The sequence below is a fragment of the Elaeis guineensis genome, chromosome 1 (assembly GCF_000442705.2).
Source record: "Elaeis guineensis isolate ETL-2024a chromosome 1, EG11, whole genome shotgun sequence".
NCBI lineage: Eukaryota > Viridiplantae > Streptophyta > Magnoliopsida > Arecales > Arecaceae > Elaeis > Elaeis guineensis.
In genome coordinates, this window is record NC_025993.2 from 168273935 (window position 1) to 168293929 (window position 19995).

Consider the following 19995-nt stretch of genomic DNA (forward strand, 5'->3'; position numbering starts at 1 on the left):
TCTTTTTTTTAAACCACATATTTGACTGATGAATGAGGGTCTCATTATATCGTCCATCCACTCTACAACATCTGGATTGCTTTTTGCCTCGATGTTACCTTGTTGATTCAGCATATTTATCGAAGACAAACAGCATGATAGACTGGACCCATGTAGTGGAGTATTATGAAGACGAGACGAACAACACGATTAAAAAAAAAAAAAAACCGTTATCTCTGTACCAAAAAAAAAAAAAAAAGGGTCTCGTTGTCTCTGTGTCAGCGCTGACGGAATCTCAAAAAGCCCGTTAGTTCGTCCTTAAACATTTAGAAGGCGGACGACCAGCCGTCTCTCCGAGTAGATAGAGTGGGCGGGAGTACCTCGTTGATGATAGGCGCATGGGCGGTGAGGATACACGATCCTACGCCTTCCCGTATTCTCTTCCTCGCCGCCTCCTACTCTTCCATCGCTTCCTCGACGCCCAACCGCCTCGCCATGTCGCGCTCCGTTAGGATCGCAGTCGTCGGAGACGTGGTGAGTTCGGTCTGAATCCCGCATTTTTTCTTTATTACCTCATTCGATTTATTTGGAAGCATTCCCTGTGGGTAATACTCGATCTTTGCTTGTGACTCCGTGGTTTTGGATATAAGGGGCTTGATTCGTTCTGAATTTTGACCTCTAATTTGGATCATCTTGTTTGTTTCTATTTCTAGGTGTTTTAAATTTCATCCTTTTATTGATTGTTTATTAGAAAATCTTATTATCTCGGACTTCTATTAGCCGTAGGTTTGAGTTGGAGTTACAATATATAGTAGGTTGTTGCATTTTGCCAAAAAAAAAAAAAGTGGGGGTTATTTTGTTTATCGGGATAAACGTGCATTCCACTAATACTATGCTTTGTTATTTGAGAGATAGGGCAGATTAGATTAATGAGTGTTATGAGTTTAATTTCATTAAAAAAAACTTTTTTCCCTGAAGACAAAACTTTTTTTTTCCTGTCGAAATTCATTATGAACTTTCTGATATTTGTTTATTGGAAGTACTGTAATTTTTCTTGGAAATTTGTTAGTCATTGCTGTGGATTATTGATGTGATAATACAGCAATCCTAATTCGAGGCATTATCCAAACGTGATGAAGTTTATTTATGTCAAGAGAGGAAACCTTGTAATGTGTTTTGTCATCAACTGGTCTTCAAGAGAGTCATTAAGAGTGGATCCAATTATGAGTCAGTGAGATATTTTTTAATATTATGAGTTTATTAGTTATAAAGTCATATGTTCATCAAAAGGTTAGGTCAGGTTTAGCTCAAGAATCATGAATTTCTTTTGTAGTCTTCAAAATATACCTGTTGTAACTCATGGTGGACTAGAAGAAAAAACTCTTGAACAGACTAAAACCTTTCATATTAAATTAGGGTAAGGGAATATGTTGTGTGGTCATAGATGTGTCAGGGATTTGCTTTGGAATTTTTTTATAAATAAAACAACGTGAACTGCTGGATTCCTCAATTCAAGGTTTTATCAGGTTGTTTTATGCAAGAGCCCCCTTTGTGATGGCATAGTTCCTCTGGGTTGATGTACTCAATTCTGATCTCTTTATGATGGTAGCTGCCGATGCCATGGGCTGTAAAAACGCCAGAAAGAAATGCCTGTGTTAATCCCTCTTTCCAACGAAAGAAAAAAAAAAATCTGTTGTTGCAGATAGATGAATGACGTGTGATGCAGACACTAACCTTGTGGGCTTTTCTATTTTCCTTTTTTTCTTGATTAATGCGGACAGTTATCTTACATGTAACAATGTGAACTTTATTATTACTGCTTAAATCATCAATTCATTGTATCAACATACTGAACGACCTAGCTAGCTAGGACATTGCGTCTAGCATCTAATTCTTATTACCCAAGGATAAACGTGCATGTGCTGAAGCTGTGTAACATACAACAAGTCTCATCAGTATGCTTAGTACCTCTTCCATGTTTTCTTATGGCAAAAATATGTGATCAATATAGCTTTTAACTGCCAGTATGATTTTATCTTGTAAGACTATCCAATGGATGGATTCTTTCATCTTCATGAGCAATAATAATGAGTGCCCTTGCACCTCGCACAATGAATGCCTGCTTTTGAGATGTGTGCTGTCATGTATTACTCTCATACTCTGTCAAGTATGATATCTGATAGATTATCATACCCTTTCTTTATTTGTTTGATTACCAAGATGGTTCAATTGATGTATAGGATTACTGTCTATGCTAGAACTTCCTTTCTCTCGGTGATGTTTCTGTTATACTTTTGTATTGAAGCATGATGACTGGGACTTGGAAGAAGATTCTAAAGCCCTTCAAATGCTGCAGGTACTCTCTTATTTCAAAATTTTCTAGCTTTGGGCATTTACAATGATGTGCCACATATGGTTCAAGATGAATAATAGGTCATATCTTTTGTATTTAACAATTTATGGTACTGCTTTTATAATAAGAGCATGCATTGTTGTTATTAAACTCTGCTGGCCATGAAATAACTGAGAGCATATATGCTCATAATCATTATCATATATCCTTTTTCGAACCATTTGGAGTTAGTTTTATCGATTCTCATTTGCCAAGTATTTTTATCAAGGGTCGCCTCTGATGTTATTCTAAGTTTCTCCATATCCTTCCTCACAACCTCCATCCATGTTAATTTAGGTGTTCCTCTTTTTTCTTACAACCTTCAGTACAAACTAAAGTACCTATCTTTGAACTTAGAGCGTATCAAAAAGGGGAAATTACCAAAAGAGCCTCTCAACTAAAGGTGAGTTTCACTTACCCTCTCTTGTATAAAATTTTTAATTAGCTCCCTTAAGTTCATTACATGATGCAATGTGGTCTTGAGCCTTACTTGGCATGCAACGTGACTAAGATGCTATCTAAAATCACACAATTACCCTCATCATTATTAAACATTTTGTAACGAGTAAAATTTCTAACAAAATTTTGATTGCTCGAGGTCAACTCCAAGTCCTGGAACATGTCTCAGAGGATTAGGGTTCTTGGAAGAAGCTTGAGAGATCTTGTTTTAGGGTCTCAAAGGGAAATGGGGGAGGATAACAAGTCGGGGCGGATGGCATGCAACTACTACCATGAGGCAGCAGCCATAGATCAAGAAAGGAAAAAAAATAGTTGGAGGCAGAGTAATCTCATTTTACCATCCTCTTTTCTCATTGCCCCTTTTCCTTTAAAAAGGAGAACAAAATTCCAAAGAACCACCATGTCCTTTCTTCTTTTCTTATGAACCTCTCAGAAGAAAGAAAGAAGCTCATCCCTTCCTCCCATCTCAAAGAAGCAAAGCAAAGATGTCTTCTCCGAGCAAGTGCTGTGAGATGGACTTGATGAAACTATGAACCTCTAGAGCCTCACTAATCCTCCAATGGATGGATTTGTATTTTCCTTTTTTCCTTTTTTTTCAGATTTTTTGGATTTTTTTTTTTTTTTGATGTAATATAGGGTGATGAGTGATTACAGGGGGGAGATGGTGAACAATGGGATGCAAGAATTTTATGTTAGTTTCCATGACCCAAATGACAGTATAGCATCAGAGCCATCTCTCTCTCTCTCTCTCTCTCTCTCTCTCTCTCTCTCACTCACTCACTCACTCACTCACTCACTCAGTCACTCACTATGCCAAAACTAAGAATTCCATATAGCACCAATGAGTCCAAAGGCTTTAAGCAAATGGATTGAAATCTCACTTGCTCTGCTATGTTACTGGTGGGACAGGGCATTTTGACTCTTGGAGGAGAGCTTGGCCAATGCGGCAGGGTGAAGAGCACTGATATAAATACGAGACCGAATTTCTGGATTTTTATACAAGAGAAACTAGGGCGTTGCTCTTCTTGCATGCACTAATATAAATAACTGGTGTTCTTCCTGCTCTTTCCCATATATCCAATTTAGTTGTCTGCAAACCATTCGAGGTGGGAATAAACAGAAGATATGGGATCAAGAATTGGTAGCCTAGATGTTCATCAATATCACACATACTACCAACTGATGGAAGTAGTCATGTTTTACTCTATGCCAGAATTCCTCTAGGAGGCATTCCTTTCGTTCCAACTGTAAGTATTGCCTTTTGATCCTCCAGGATTTGCAAGATAATCAGCTGGAATGCTTAGAACATAACTAAAGTCTCATTATTCATGGTTTTCTGTGCAAATAGCAGAATTTGGTTTATGGAGCTGAGTGGCTGACATAATGTCAGTTGATTATGAGTTGCTAATAGGCATCTGATTTCTACCTTAATGATCATTGTTCACTCCCTAGTTTAATAGGTGCCCATGACCATGTTTACCTTCTCCAGGGTTTTGTGAGTCGGAACTTCATGGACAGCAACCCTGGTTTGGCCTGTCACAGTTGATGGTATTGGTGGCTAAAACTGAGGTACTAAGGATTTATAATCGTGATTGATGGTGATGTGGGATGACCTTCAGCTCTTCCAAGAATAGGTTGTTTCAGTAATTTCCTATGTCTGATGTTTTGCTTGGAGGCTTTTGAGAAGTCTGACCCGGTGGAAGGATTGGGTCAAAAATCTTGTTTATGGCCGTGGATTCCTACCATGTTGCTGAGTTGAACTTCATTGAGTGCTATGTCACTGACCTAGGACAGGCATTTTGTGCTCTGCTTCCACATGGACTCTTGCTCCTTTGACTACAGAAGAGCACCACCACAATCAGAAGAATCAGCTTCAAGGACCAACACAGTTTCACTTCATAAATTTGATTAGGGGATGATGGCAAAAGCATTCAGACCTGAAAATGATTAGTTCTGGATTTAGCACTGCCTCCATTTCTTAGCTTCACAAGCTAAATCCATTGAGGCAATGCTTGATGAGCTTCTAGTTTTAAAGACAATTCTTGAACTCCTTTGCGACAAGCTTGGCTATTTCAGTCTCATAGTTCTCCATGCATAGTGGGCAGAGGGTTGTCTTTAGGGGCACTTTCAGGTTGCATGGTATAGGTATGGGTGTTGTGCCGGTTGCCATGATACCTTTCATTACGGCTAGAGTCTTGAACAAACTGCTAAGGATTCCATTATCCCCAAGCTTGCAATTTACGTTAACCTAGTTTAGATTCATGACCACAAATTACATCCAGATCTTCATAGTGGACTATGCCAAGCGGCTTTGAGGCCATCGGCACCGATTGCAGTGGATCAACTTCTTGTCAGACAAGAGCTCTTCAATGGGGAGCATTGCGACCAGATCTAAAATGATCTAATTAATATCATGTAATTTTAGCCCTAAAGTTATCGAGGCATTTTAGTTTTAAAATTGTTGTATGACCATCACATGATGTAATCTAGTGACGTCAGGTTAATGAAGATGGACAACAAGATCACATTGCATTACTTAATGAACTTAAGCAAGATCAGCCATCTCATTGTGAGCCTCCCGATTGGAGGCATACTAAATCAAGCCGGTCGCTATTGAGATGAGACAAGGTTTGGGTTGGTATTAGTGGCCTTTTTATTGAAATAATGTCTATTTTAAAAGAAATTACCAAAATAATGTCCTTTCAAAACTATTTATCAAAATACTGTCCAAAATAAAATCGCTCTATCATAGGGCGATTTTCTATGCTAATTCATCAATGTTAACGCTAGCTGGGGGTACAGGTGGGCGACACTATGAGTTGTCCTACCATAGGGCTCCTCTATGGGTCGTCCTATCATAAGATGACTCTATAAGTCGTCTCATGATAGGGCGACTGTGAAACATCCTTAACATTTCTCTTCTAGCCTATGGCACAGCGGCGACCTGGCATAGGGGTTGACCCCTGTTGTGCCACAGGCCAACTCAGAAAGCCTATTTTTATAGGTACAACAAGGGTCGACCCATGGGTCGTCCCATGAGTCGCTCCCTTTTGTGTGCCAGCCCCAAAACATCTGTGCCAACATCCTATCCAAAAGGGAACGACCTTGGGGTTATCCCTTCAAATTCAAAACTGATTTTCTCTTAATTTTAATTTCTGAAACTTTCAGAAAACATTATTTGTATCTTCAACTTGATGAATTTACAATTTTAGCCTTCTCCAAGCATCTTTATCTATTAAAAAATTCTTGACTTTTCTGAGATACAAATTCAAATTTCTCCGACTATGTTTATAATTAACATTATAAGATATTTCAGAAGTGGTTGACAATCCCAAACTCCAATCATATAACCTATATCAAGCTCAATAATTATTTTTTTCCGCAATCAACACAAATTCTAGCATGTGCATTTAGATTAAAAAAATTTGTAATATTAATTTCAAAATAATGTAAATCAATAGTTGATCATTACAAAGTTTATTAGTAAAAAGAAATATGTACAAGTATTACAACTATCGAGAGGCATATATACTAAGATACCAAGGCCTCCGTGTTTGCCTCTTGTAGATGCATGTTACCTCTGATCGCTGTTGTGATGGCTCAGGTATGGTATCGATCGATGGAGAGGGAGGTGCTGGCGTGCTCGGCCTATCAACATGTGTCTGATGTCTACCTCAAAAAACCCTCAGTCTACCCGTCTCTGGCCCTCTTATGCATATGATTGACATGCTGCTCATCGGGTCGGCGCGACGTGTCTTTCAGCTCATTCATTCTCTGTGATATAGACGCATCATCTACGGAGAGGTCGAAATTTGAAAAATCAAGATATGAGGTATGCTGGGCATATGATGAGGTACTCAGATCATTTGTCGATGGTACAGTGTGAAGTCGTCTATCATCAGAGACGACTCGCATGGTGTCGACAAGATCGTCCATAACATCGATAAGTGCTTGATCCTTGCATCCAATAGTGACCGAATGGAAGCCGCTCCTTGTTCAATGATATATCGATGTGATCCTCTGAAACTGTCAGTATAAAAAAAGAATAAATATTATTTATAAATATAATAATAACAATATAACAAAATGAGATAGTAAAATATACTTACCACAATGTCTATCACGCTATCCGAAGGACGGAATCTCATTTTGGGCTATTCACTCATCAATGGCGCGATGAATCACCTAATGATGCTCCCTATACCACTTTAGATATGGATCATAATAATCCATCATGGAGAGCATGGATGGACCAGTCACAATCAAATCCTTCCGCCGTTCCTATGTGTCAATATAATCCCGATACTCTCAAATCCAATCATGGCGATGCTGCCCTCATCGATCAAAACTGTGAAGGCCGTCACGAGTGTCGCATGATGGGGGATGTTCTGATGCATGCTAAACTGTCGCATCATGCGCTTCGGATAATAAATCTCAATAATGTCAAAACAAATATGAGGTGCGTGTGTCCTCCATACATGCTGATCTGATCGATATAGCTCGGGCAATGCAGCTAATATCTCTAGTCTATAAGGCATTCATATCATTTGTTCATCACACTGTTTGTCAAGCTGATCCCTATAGTATATGACTGTGTGCGGCATCGGATTGCTAGCACCAGTTTGTCGAGTCTTCTATCTGTCCAAAACAAAGTCAATATGTTATTGTGTGAAAACATGTAGTCATTTATTATAAAAAATCAGTGTTACTGGTTATATACCTGTATCCCAGTGGATCAGTTTGGTCGTGCTGTATCCCGTCAAATGGGTCCTCAAAACTAGCATCATCTTCATCTAACAAGTCATGTCCTACTACATCACCTTCCGACGTCGGCTGCTGGGCTCCTACCCTGGGGAGCACCGTATCTGGCTATCCAATGTGTAAATGCTCCCATATCCAAAGCTACAGCAACACCAATGGCTCAGCTATCTCATGTGCATCTGGTTTGGTGGCCCTGCAGAGCTCGCAATATAAGAAGGCTAAAATAGCGCCGCCCTAACTCAACTGCTCACATGCGTGGAGATCACATAGCAGAGATAAGTACAACAACTATATGTGGGAACTTAACTTATTGATGAATAGATGGCCATCAATAAGGCAAAGAATGAATGCTCGAGCATACCTCTGCATGATTTCATCATCTGTATCATTCGATAAGTGGTGAAACGTGTCGCAAAGTAAAATCTCAATGAAGATTCCGACAACATCGACTCTGACGGTCTAATCCCAAACAACTCACATAGATTCGACCAGATAATCTGTGCAGTATCGATGATGGCAAGTCCATGCACCCATAATTCGAGAAGAATAACAACGTCCTGCAATGTGATCGTCGCTTATCCGATGGATGGGTGAAAAGTGTGAGTCTCCTGACGCCATCACTCTACCATGGCTGTGATGAGGGCCCAATCCAGTTATATATCGTATACTCTAAATACTCCATAAAAATCAATGATATGAAGACACCCCCGGATCCTCTCATGTGGCCACCAGATGCGCATGGCGGTCGAGCCTCTGTGTCTACAGCTTAAGGGCTTTATGTCTTTCTCAGAATATATACGATCATTGCGGTGTCAGATCTGAAGATACAGCACGGTAGGATTTGTCGGCCCTGGATGCACGTCGGAGTCTGAACCTACCATATCTGAGGCACAAAATGAAAAGACGATCTTACAACCAAAAAATATCAAAGATGATAACAAACATTAACAATAGGATAATTTTATAAAATTTTTCAAATATTTACATGACATAATTACATAACCAAAATAATGTAGAAGAAACACAAATGATACATAAAGACAGTCTACATAATATGAATAAATAGATAAATCAGCGTCATTAGGGGCATATGTATCGATTGTGCCCTATCTTCTTGCACAGTCCACACCGTATAATATTTTGGCTCTTCATTCATCCATATCATTTCAGATCTTTCTTGATTGTGGATGTTTCTTTGTATGTCGTCTTATGGACGGGTGTGGTATGAGTCTAGGTGCAGTCCACACAAGCCAATAACGAGGACTCTCTGGGGGATAGAAGGTTGGTACATATGACTGCTCATAATGTATGATAGTATAACAATCATCAACGAATTGCTTCTAATTGAAGTTCTCATTGGCACATATAGTGAACAAATAGGAGTACGGATAGTGCAGTAACCATCACTTCTGATATGTGCATATGCATGTCCCTAAGTCGACTGTCTGTGTATAGTCAGATTCATTGGGGCTATAATATCTTCGTCTCAATCGAATCTTATACAAATCCGGTTGATTATTATACTTAATCACACCATGCTTTCTAGACTTCAACTGGCGTCCATTTAATTTTCGTCTAATCTTATTAGTGAACATCCTGTCGGCCTCTCTTCTTCGTGCTGCTATTGCATATTCGACGTTAAACCATTTTGACAAGTATTCGAAAGAAAGACGAACAAGAGTGGTAATGGGCAATGAGCAAGCCCCCTTCAACATCTTATTGAAATTTTCAGATAAATTCGTATTCATTATTTCATACTTACATCCATCTGTGTCATGCGTCAGCTTTCATTTACTCGGATTTCAAGTGAATATGTTTTGAGGTATTGGACGTAATTGGGCCATGTTCTCTCAATGTGTTGCATACTTCGATCGAACTTTTAGGGTTGATTTTGCTTTACAGTTTGATGGAAATAAATCAAAAATGCCGCATCATAGAATCGACCGTTTAGGTTTGCCTCAATATGTCTAAGACATAATTTGTGATACTCATATGACATTGTCCTTCCAACAAATTCATCTGAAATAGCAACTATTATTTCTTTATACCGATCTGAAATTATGTCGATCCTCATATGATCACATGCCATGTAATGGTGCAAATGTTATAAAAATCACGACCAACTACTATGGCTCTCACCTTCACAAATGGTAAATGTCAGAGGATAGATACTTTCATTTTCATCTCTCCCCACAGCTATCATGAGAGTACCTTTATATCGGCCGTATAAATGCATTGCGTTGATATTAATTTGTGGATGATAGAACTTGAAGCCCTGAATGCATAGATCGAATGCCCAAAAAACTCGATGGAACATCTCTGTGTTCGGCTCTATCGTAGGAATTTTTGCAAAATCTACCATGATCCCCTCATTGACATGACAAACTGCAGTTAGCCAAGGATCCAATATGTTTAGGATGGACAATCTCCAAATAGCTCGCTAATAATAAGTTATTTAGCTATCCATATCTTTTTATAAGATGTCTCGCACTGCCATGTATCACATATATAAATCTGGTAAGCTGATATTTATATCTCTATTCTAACTGATCCTCTAATGATATCGACAATCATACGTGCATCAAGCTATGGATGATCTTGCATCACATCTGTATTCAAGCATATGTATGGCTCTTTATATACCGTAATCTCTTATTGCTGCATCTTGGTTCGAAGGAATGCATGGAGATGCCAACTACAAGTATCAGATTGTTTACACACGATGTTTTATTTAATCCTATCTAACTCGACGACTTTGAAAGGATGGTAGATGCAAATGGCATACTGTTTCATGGTGCGTTGGACGTGTTCTTTCGATCGGAATACCATTCTCTTTCTTAACTCTTCATTCCATCAAAGAATGGATGTTCTGACAACTCTCCATGGGATGCGGCCTCATTGTCGTCGGACGCATCAACCAACCAAAATTTAGGAACAAGGGGCACCTTCTATGATGGGACATCCTCTTCCGCACTAGATTTTTCACTATCACTGCCATCAGACTCCGCATCATCATCCTCATCTTCATCATCAGTAGGATTAGGATCATAGCTAACAGTGGCTTCATTTTCGAATAAACTTGTATTGACTGCTGTGGTTCCCAATCTTCCAGCCCGGGCATGACATGCATGTGGCTGATTAAGTGATACAGGGTCATTAGATCCATGCTCGACATGCTCCACAGTAGCTGCCATATAATTAGGACCGACCCCCACATCATCAAATATGGTGTTACTTCAATATTGATACGCAGACTCTGCCCCTACCATATACTCAGGACTATTAGTTATGGATGCTGCTGGTCCACCAACCGTACATGCAGGGATGCCTCCATACTCATATCTGGCTTCATCGACTATTAGAGATGTATTAAGTAAAGATCCCCCATATCTGGCTGCATAAGTGGAGTAGATACAGGCTAAGACACACTCACATGCTGTTCACCACCATTCGAAACTCTTACCGCTGCCGGCTCAACAAAAATTTTAACTGCCAGAAAAATTTTCTGGATGGGATGTCCAAGACGATATATGTTGTCTGATCGTCTTCAATAAGTACAGCCAAATATTATCCAGCAATATGAATAAAAAATCTACACATTAGGAAAACTCCATATTGATTGGGATTCCATCTAGTGACAGCATAGCACATCCGCACAAGTTCTTGATATGTTGCGTTATGGTCTACCATGGCCATCCGGATCCTTCCATCATCATAATGTGCATCGTTAGCGTCACGACTGATCCTTTCATCCCAATAGAAGATAACAGTGACAAGTTTTGGATCTATTTTTCAAAAAATGCTGTGAGAACTAACTACATAAATATATGAAATTGTAAGGTACTATTTGTAGATTTCTTATACAATAACATCATCTCATATTTTTTAAAATAAATCCCTAAGTTTGAAATGTAGATACATTTCAAACTTGAGTCTCTAAATTTGAAAGGCAGACCTTCAGCAATGAAGGGATCCAAATCAAAAACTATAGTGCAAGTCCTAAGATTGAAAGGCAGATCTTCAGCATTTCAAGCTTGAGTCCGTAGTGCAAGTCTCACACCATGGATTTGGTATCATTCATATTATCATGAGAACATAACTCATAAATTGAAAATTTTTGTCGACAAAGAAGAATCCTTTCGATCAAAAATCCTCAAACGCAAAAACTATATTATATCATGTTTCTGACAAGATTAAGCTCTCAAAATCTCAAGGAACCAACAAGCACCAAATGCTTGGAGAGAAAATCCCAACCGAAACCTAATAAACCCCTCCGATCTCCCTTAGGTGCTCTCCTTCCTCATATATCTCCGAAAAAAGATGAAATAAAAAGAATAACAAGTGAAAATAACAAAATAAAAGATTATTTGAGATGGATAAACTTCTTACTTTCTAATCAACCGATGGAGAAGAGTTAAGGGACTTGCCCACCCGCACGCACGAGAGGGAGAGGGGGGGAGAGAGAGAGGGAGAGACGACCTACATGAGAGAGAGAAAGAGGAGTTGGTGGCTGGAGCCCTGGAGACAGAGAAAGGAGCTGGGGGAGGTCTCATTACGGAGGTAAGAGAGCAAGAAAAGATGCTCTCGGGTTTTTAAGATTGTGGGGGCCTTGTAAGTGATTCGTCCTATCATAGGGCGACTTATATAGTCGTCCTACAATAAAACGACTCATAGAGTCGCCTTATAATAGGGCGACCTATATAGTCGTCCTATCATAGGACAACTTTTTAGTCCACGCATCTCCCTAGCTGGCATTGGATGGCTGAGTCAGTATAGAAAGTCATCATCTGATAGGGCAACTTTGTCTGGGGTCAATACTTTGGTAAATAGTTTGGAAACAGTATTATTTCGGTAATTTGATTTAAAATGAGCATTATTTTGGTAAAAAATCCTAAATTAGCTCGAACTAAGCAAAATCATCCGGTTTCGCTTGGTTCGAGGTTTTTCATAACCCTCCTCACCTCCCAACCATCCTCTTCTCTTGATCCTCTTCTTCTTTCACACACTAGGTTTAGGGTTCCATCATCGTTGCTGTTGCTACCACCAACAACGATGATCATAATGATCATGGACCGTCAGTATGCGTCCCTCCCTCCACATCTCTCTCCCTCTTTGTTCAGGAAAACCCTTTGCTATGGAATATCTTGACACCCCCGCCATCTCCCCCTCGAAGCCCCACTAGTGCGACCCCAACTTCCGCCAAGATTCTCGACCCCCTGACTTCTTTCCTCTCCTTCTCTCCCCTCCCCCCGGTCTCTCCTTTTCCCTCCCTCCTCCCTCTGGTTCTGGTTCATTTTAGGTCTGTCGTACATATCGGTACTATATCAAACCAGTAACTGGCTTATTGAACTTAAAGAAGCTAATTTAAAATATTGAAACATGCGGGAGATAAGTGAAACCCACCTTAGGTTTAGGGGGTCTTTAATTTTCCCTAGCAAAAATAAAAAACTAGATCATGATACATGCGCGCGCGCACACACCACCTTTTCAAATAGAGCACTTACTTTTGTCCTCATTTCTTGGTCTAGTGCACTACTCTATCACTCTAGGGTGAGAGAACTTGCAACATTGAAACCCATCTAGGTCTTTTTGTTGGGTAGAGTCTCAGGTATGCTTCCATATTCATCTAAAATACAACAGATTTGGGTGAAATTCTAGATATTCAATTTAGTTGAGATAAACAAAATCTTCTTCGTCAATCTTGTTTCTTCTTGTTTAATATCTATCCTAGTCTAGTGGAACCTTGGATAGTTGCTGCACCATGCAATTAGTTGAAAATGTGATACCTTTATATCTGCACCATGCACTATAGGTTTCTTGCATGTTAGCTAGCCTTCTTAGATTCATAGCAGACCTTTTTCTTGCCTGGAGTTGCCTTGACCGGAAACTCAGCGTTACTTTGGAGCTGTTTGTAAAACACTTTGGAACTTGGATGGATCATAAATTAACCCCTAAAGCTGACACTATGTACATATGATAGGTTCATTGTTTATGGCTATGGAAAGGTGTGTCCATGTACATACAAAGCAGCCTTTTGCTTGTCAATCTTGATACTAGATTGAAGAGGTCAGTGTTCTGATTCTAAATTACTATAATGGGAAGGAGAAGAAAATAGTGTGGGGCATCCTACATCTTGCTCCCTTTAGGTATGGAAGATTTGTCATCTTGACTGTATTCATCAGGATGGCCATTATCATATTTTCCCTTAATATTCAGCTAGAAGCAGAACTACTGATGAAATATTTTAATGAACCTTAGATCTGGAAATTAGCATTTTGATAATGGCTTAACATTCGAATTTTCCTTCAGATGGCTTCATCTTTATTGTCATTTCTTCCTAAATTTTATCTTTAATTCTGTTATCACCTGAGGGTATCTATCTTATGCACAATTTGTGTGTTTGGATGTTGTGACATGCAAAGGTGGTTGTTTCAGCAGCCTATTTAGAGATTGTGTCCTGTTGTAATTACAAATATTGTTTATTATGGAGATAGGCTTTGTATTTCAATGTTTTTCATATTAGTCCACAAGAAACTGACAATTTTTTAATGTGACATGCAGCCTGATCTGGTACTGTTTACAGGCATGTCCTTTCCTCTTTCCATGCTGTTCCTTCACATGATGTGACTCTCAGGGCTTTGCTAATTAATTATGTGAGTTAAGATTTTCAAGCTCTCCAATTAAGTTACATATTGCAGGTGATTTTGGTAATGAGAATGTTGAACTTGTTAGAAGCATTTCACATCTTGAATTCACAAAAGCAGCAATTTTGGGGAACCATGATTGTTGGAATACGCCACAGTTCTCAGAGAAGTAAGCTTTATGGTTGTAAATCATGGTTAATCTAGTGTTATTCTAACTGTAAGAGAATTCATAATTCAGAAATCCAAATATTTGGTCTCATTGTGTCTTAGCATGTCTTCAGGAAGGTAGATCGTGTCCAACTTCAGCTGGAATGGTAAGTTATTTTGCCTCTAACATCTGAAAAATTCCAAAATCATCGTTTCTAGCAGTTTTTCCTCCTGATTTTTCATATCGTCCTATAGTAATCATACTTTTATTTTCCATCTCACTAAACAATGATTTTGATTTTTCTATATGACTCCACTTCTCATTGGCAAGATCATGTGCATTTTTTCAGGTTCTGAAGATTTTTAGATGTAACTGCATAGATAACAATTGTTAACAATGTCTGGTTGCTTTGTGAACACATCTATATCAAATTTTCTGAAAAAAGTGTCCTGTACTTGTGATTTAAAATATCAATACATGTGCATAATAACATAGAAAGCAAATATGGATTCGATTTACTGTTTCAACAATATAACAGCGTTGACGTATCACCTATTAAACATCAGAAGTTGAAAGAAGTTAACTTTGCTCCACATCTGTCTAGGTTGTGCCGATTTGTTGTAGAATTTACAAGCACTGAGTTTGCTTGTGCTAAAGTTGTCTAGTTCAGGTCACGCGGAATGGAAGAATATGCTCCAACATTCTTTTTATTTTTTTAATGTTTAATCATTTTTCTCTGTCACTGCCAGTCTTGGTGAACTGCATGTTGGCTATCAGCGTTTGGATTTCCCAATGTTAAGACTCTCTGTTGTTGGTGGTCGACCATTTTCTTGTGGGGGAGACAGATTATTTCGGCGAAGGCTTCTTTCTTCCAGGTTGGTCATATTTACCACTTAAATATGGGATGCTATCCCAAGTAAAGTGTCCAACCACTTTCTGTCCACTTGAACTTTTTTCCCACCTGTTGCAATCTATATTTTGTCTGTTTATTCATTTTTGTAATTTCTCATATTTTTTAGTTTATTTTGAGGATTCATAATAGAAATAGATGCATTGGAAGCAGTCGCAACATATTATATAGCTGGGAGTTTTGCTTTACCTGATGGTTGGTTTTCCTCTAAGGCATGGGGACCAGTCATATATAGAAAATTTAGCATTGAGCATTACTGTATGGATGAGTATGGGATGAGACAAATAAGAAAGTTTATATTAGGTTTCAGGATACTCAGAGACTATTTTTGTTATCATTGTGGATCATCTTTGACTAGATCTTTACTATCTTGTTAAATAATTTATCATATTTATTTTGTATATGTTTTTAGTGGCCATGCTTATTGTAAAGTCAGAGAACAGAATATGTAATGTTAGTTTATTTTTTATTTTTTTTAGCAAGCCTTGTGATGAGTTTTGGATTTATTTTGTCATAATAGTAGTGTTCATATTGATTCATCATATCAACATATATAATTAATTTATTTGATTTGTTTACAAAAATGGGAAAGTTATGTGTTTTCTAAGGCAATAAAGGATTAGGCAATAAGGGACACTGGCCCCATCTCATTATGCAATTTCATCTTATTGAATTTGATTGTTAATCCCAAGTTTCCCTTGATGTTATTAATCTCAGTTTATTTGTTGGAGCGGTTGCTTTTATTTAGCATCTTCTAGTGATTATGGTTAATTGCCTCTTCTCAGGATGAACAACCTCCTTGAAAATGTGTAGTGGTTTTTAATGATGGCGCTAACTGGAAAAAACCCTGCTTATCCATGCTCATACAAGATAGCAATAAAAGCAGACCTGAAACATTTCAACACATAGCCTAGCCAAGAAACTAAACTCGAGGTTTCACTAGGCTGGCTCGAGTTATCTCTAAGGAGTTGATTATTGAATCAATATTCTTGATTGCTATTAAGCTGTGCATGATCCATGGTCCCGCTTAAAATTCAACCATAGACCTCTCGTTAGCTCATCTCCATGCTCTGAAACTAATGAATTCCCACCAGCCACTAGTCCTTTCAGAGTATATTGTGCATTTGGCGACTTGATTGTTATTTGTTTCATTTTTTCCTTTCTGTAGTTAATTTAAGTAATTGGTGTATCAGACTGACTGAAGGCAGTCATGATTGGGAATTCATACTATTAGATTTAGTCAATTAGCTAAAGTCATCATCTTGATGAATAAACTTCATATCTGGCCTTCCACTTATTAAATCCTGACAAATGTGATAATACTGTACATGCTCTAATAGCAGTCTAGATTTGTTTTAATCAGCTGTTCTTTTGATTAGGATCGTTTGTGATCCAGCAATGCATATATTAGATAGGATTATGTAAATCGGCATACAATAATCGATACTTTTTATGTCTTACTCGATATACTGCCCATATATCTGATCCATTTATCCTCACTTCAGGTATGGAATCAATGATATGGAAGGAAGTGCCAAGAAAATCTATGAAGCTGCTTTAGGGACACCAGAGGGACATTCTATTATATTTCTTGCACATAATGGCCCTACAGGTTTCTAGATTTGTTAACTTTTTGCATCTGGGTAATAGAATGACTACTCACAACTGAACTCTTCCCCTCTGTTTTCCTACTTCAACATATGCAGGCTTAGGATCAAAGGTCAGTGACATTTGTGGAAGAGATTGGGTATTTGGAGGTGGTGACCATGGAGACCCAGGTAGATGCTTTTATCCTACACATTATTTTTTCTATTATCATGGTTCTGATGCCAATCTCTCATGTAAAACAACTTCTGCAGATCTTGCTCAAGCCATATCTGATTTGCAAAAGAACACCAAAATTCCCATTCCTATAGTAGTGTTTGGTCATATGCATAAAGAACTAGCATATGGGAATGGCCTTCGAAAGATGATAGCAGTCAGCCCTGACAACACCATCTATCTGAATGGAGCTATTGTGCCAAGGGTGAAAATGGTACAAGGAGCAAGCTCTCAAGGCACTGAAGAGGACAAAAATCAACTAAAAGCGTCAGATATGAACGGTGGGACCTTGCGTGCATTTACATTATTCGAGATTACGGAGGGTATGGTGGAAAAGATCTCAGAGATCTGGCTTTTGGTTGCTGGCAGTAAAACTGAAGTAGCAGAGGAGAATATACTATTTCGGAACACATAAGCAGGTTTCTTTGAGTAGTGTTTCCATTCTGAGGTTGCTGTGAAGTACAAATTTTATTGGTAGAGATTGTTGTATAAGGATGATGAATGTCTAAATATCCAAAAAAAAAAAAAAAAGGTTACTGAATCTATGGACAAATAGAGGCAATATTAAGTTAAACGTCATGTTCTATTATGCTAAAAGCAATTGTTTCAGTGTTCTTTTATCGCTAGTCCTCAATGTCTATCTGATTTTCCTGAAAAATCTATGACGTGTCTATTAGAAGTACTGAATCATGCATGTGGCACAAAAAGAAATCTTAAAAATGTCATGGTTATCTCAGACCAGCTAGGGCTACACGAGTGAGAGAAGGATGTGTCTCATCTTGTTGGCTTAGATACCAACAGGGGCGTGGGACCCACTAAATCATCCCAGCAGTTGCTATTAGAATTGCAGCAGGCATCACGGTGTCCCCGACTTTTTTATTCTGGGCACTAACTTCCACAAGCATGGCAGTCCATGTTGACCCATCTCTTTTATCCTTTGACCAAAGCGACCATTCCAACAGCATGAAGAAGGGCAAAACCGGTAGCATAGCTGCTCGGTAGCATGGGCGTGGTCCCAGGGATTCTAAAGGATGGAGAGGGAGCAAAATGACCCCAGTTTGACCACGTCTTGTGTCAAGGAGAAAATTAAATCTAGACACTGGTTTGATGACTACGTAGCAGAAAAGTAAAGTAGCCGTCAGGGACCATGAGCATCTTGGCTAAAGCTTTTTCCAACCATTTCTTCTAGAGGACACAAATTAAAAAGATGAGCATCCCCATTGTGTTCCACGTTGGAGATATTAAGTTTGATGGTCTCTCCTGGCTCCTTTGATCTACCCGGGAATAGGAAAAACTTGGCTTGGTAAAAGTGGTTCCGAGACACCCACCAAGGAGAGCGAGAGATAGAGCTGAAAATAGATTAGATATTAGTGTATATATATTTAAATCCACAAGGATATGAGTATTAAATAAATACCAAAATTAAGTATGCATATTTGTTCTAAATGAATATGAATAGGACATTTAGCATGGTCATATTTATTCTAGATAGATATAGATACAGGGTGGATATTGGTTATATTATATTTTTTTCTATTCGAATACAAATATAAGTGAGATATTATTTGGATCTAAATTAAGTCTTGAGCGGAGTTCAACAATGAAAACTATTATAAATGCCATAGTCATAAAAGATGAGAATAGAATCTACTATCTAGATCACATGAAATGTATGTGTAATAAGGCAAGTGTCCAATGAAGTGTTACTAAACCAATATGGAGACTGACCATTAATGGTTCAAATTACTAATCTAACTGGGTTGGAATTAAAATACTAAAAATTAAAAAGTATAAAATATAAAATATGTAATATGGAAAATGTTAATAAATTTAATAAATTTTATACATTAAATGCTGCCATTACTCTTTAATTGCAATATATAAAAGGCTAATCATGAATTATCTACTTTGTGTGGAGCATGCAAAAAATTATATATGCACAATAATATGTAGAAGTTATTGATTTTTTTTAAATATTTTTTAACAATAATAAAAATATCATAAAGAAAAAAGTGATGTATATTCATTTTCCTTTATATCAAAGGAAAAGATTCATTTTTGTAAAATAATTAATTATTAAAATATGGAATATCATAACACATCAAATAACTTTATTTAGTGTCATGACTCAGATTCAAATAAACAAAATAAAACACTTGTATGTTGTAGCTTAGTGGTTGAGCGGCTAAATTATTTGGAGATAGTTTTTACCTGATATGTAGATTAGATTTGAAAAAAAAAAAATCGATACGAATTGCGATCCTTTCCGATATTGGAGCTAGACTGGAAAGCTCTACTCTCCCAATCACGACTCATCATGCATCATGCAATGGGCATGATTAAATATGTCCAATGTCTTATTAGGTTCCTCCACTTTAACCCTGACAGAGACGATCTAAACTCAACTTGAAGGTGGTTTTGGTTCCCACCTAGAAAAAATAAATTAGGTGGGAATTGTCAAAAAAAAAAAATCACAATCACATCATTTAGGTGGACAAAAACATCAATCCCCTGGATATGGTGCAGTTGTGTGCTATGTTCTTTTAGTTAGTTATAATGTTATATATTTTTTAAAAAATTATTTACCGTCATATTCATGAAGATTAGTGAAATAATTTTTACTTCTTCTCTGGCATGTTGAAGTCTGTGTGACCGACAATAGAATCAAATTGAGTTTAGTGCTCCTCTTCAACCCAAAAGGACAAAACAAATATCGTGTCGTGATTCCTCTTTAATCTTCACTTACCCAAAGAGCAATATCAGAAATTCTTAACATAGATAGCAGTCATAAAACAAATATATAACAAAGCGGCAACATGTTGTTCTATTAATCCTCTTCCTATAGTTTGTACGTTAGTGATGGTGAGGAGGAGCAACGAGA

General features: G+C 38.0%; 1 protein-coding gene across 2 annotated transcripts; it reads left to right on the plus strand.

Annotated features, from left to right (window-relative positions):
* The first annotated feature begins 216 nt into the window (after positions 1-216).
* LOC105060218 (uncharacterized) lies at positions 217-17711 on the plus strand. Of its 2 annotated transcripts, none has more exons than XM_010943828.4 (9): positions 217-513; positions 2285-2335; positions 14153-14174; positions 14290-14404; positions 14517-14549; positions 15133-15258; positions 16799-16905; positions 17000-17071; positions 17153-17711. In XM_010943828.4, exons 1-9 carry the CDS (start codon positions 367-369, stop codon positions 17527-17529), a joined length of 1050 nt encoding a protein of 349 aa, XP_010942130.1. In that variant the 5' UTR covers positions 217-366; the 3' UTR covers positions 17530-17711. The 2 variants fall into 2 exon arrangements, with proteins under 2 accessions (XP_010942130.1, XP_073103885.1); XM_073247784.1 differs by having other exon boundaries at positions 374-513; positions 2220-2335.
* Positions 17712-19995: the final 2284 nt, after the last annotated feature.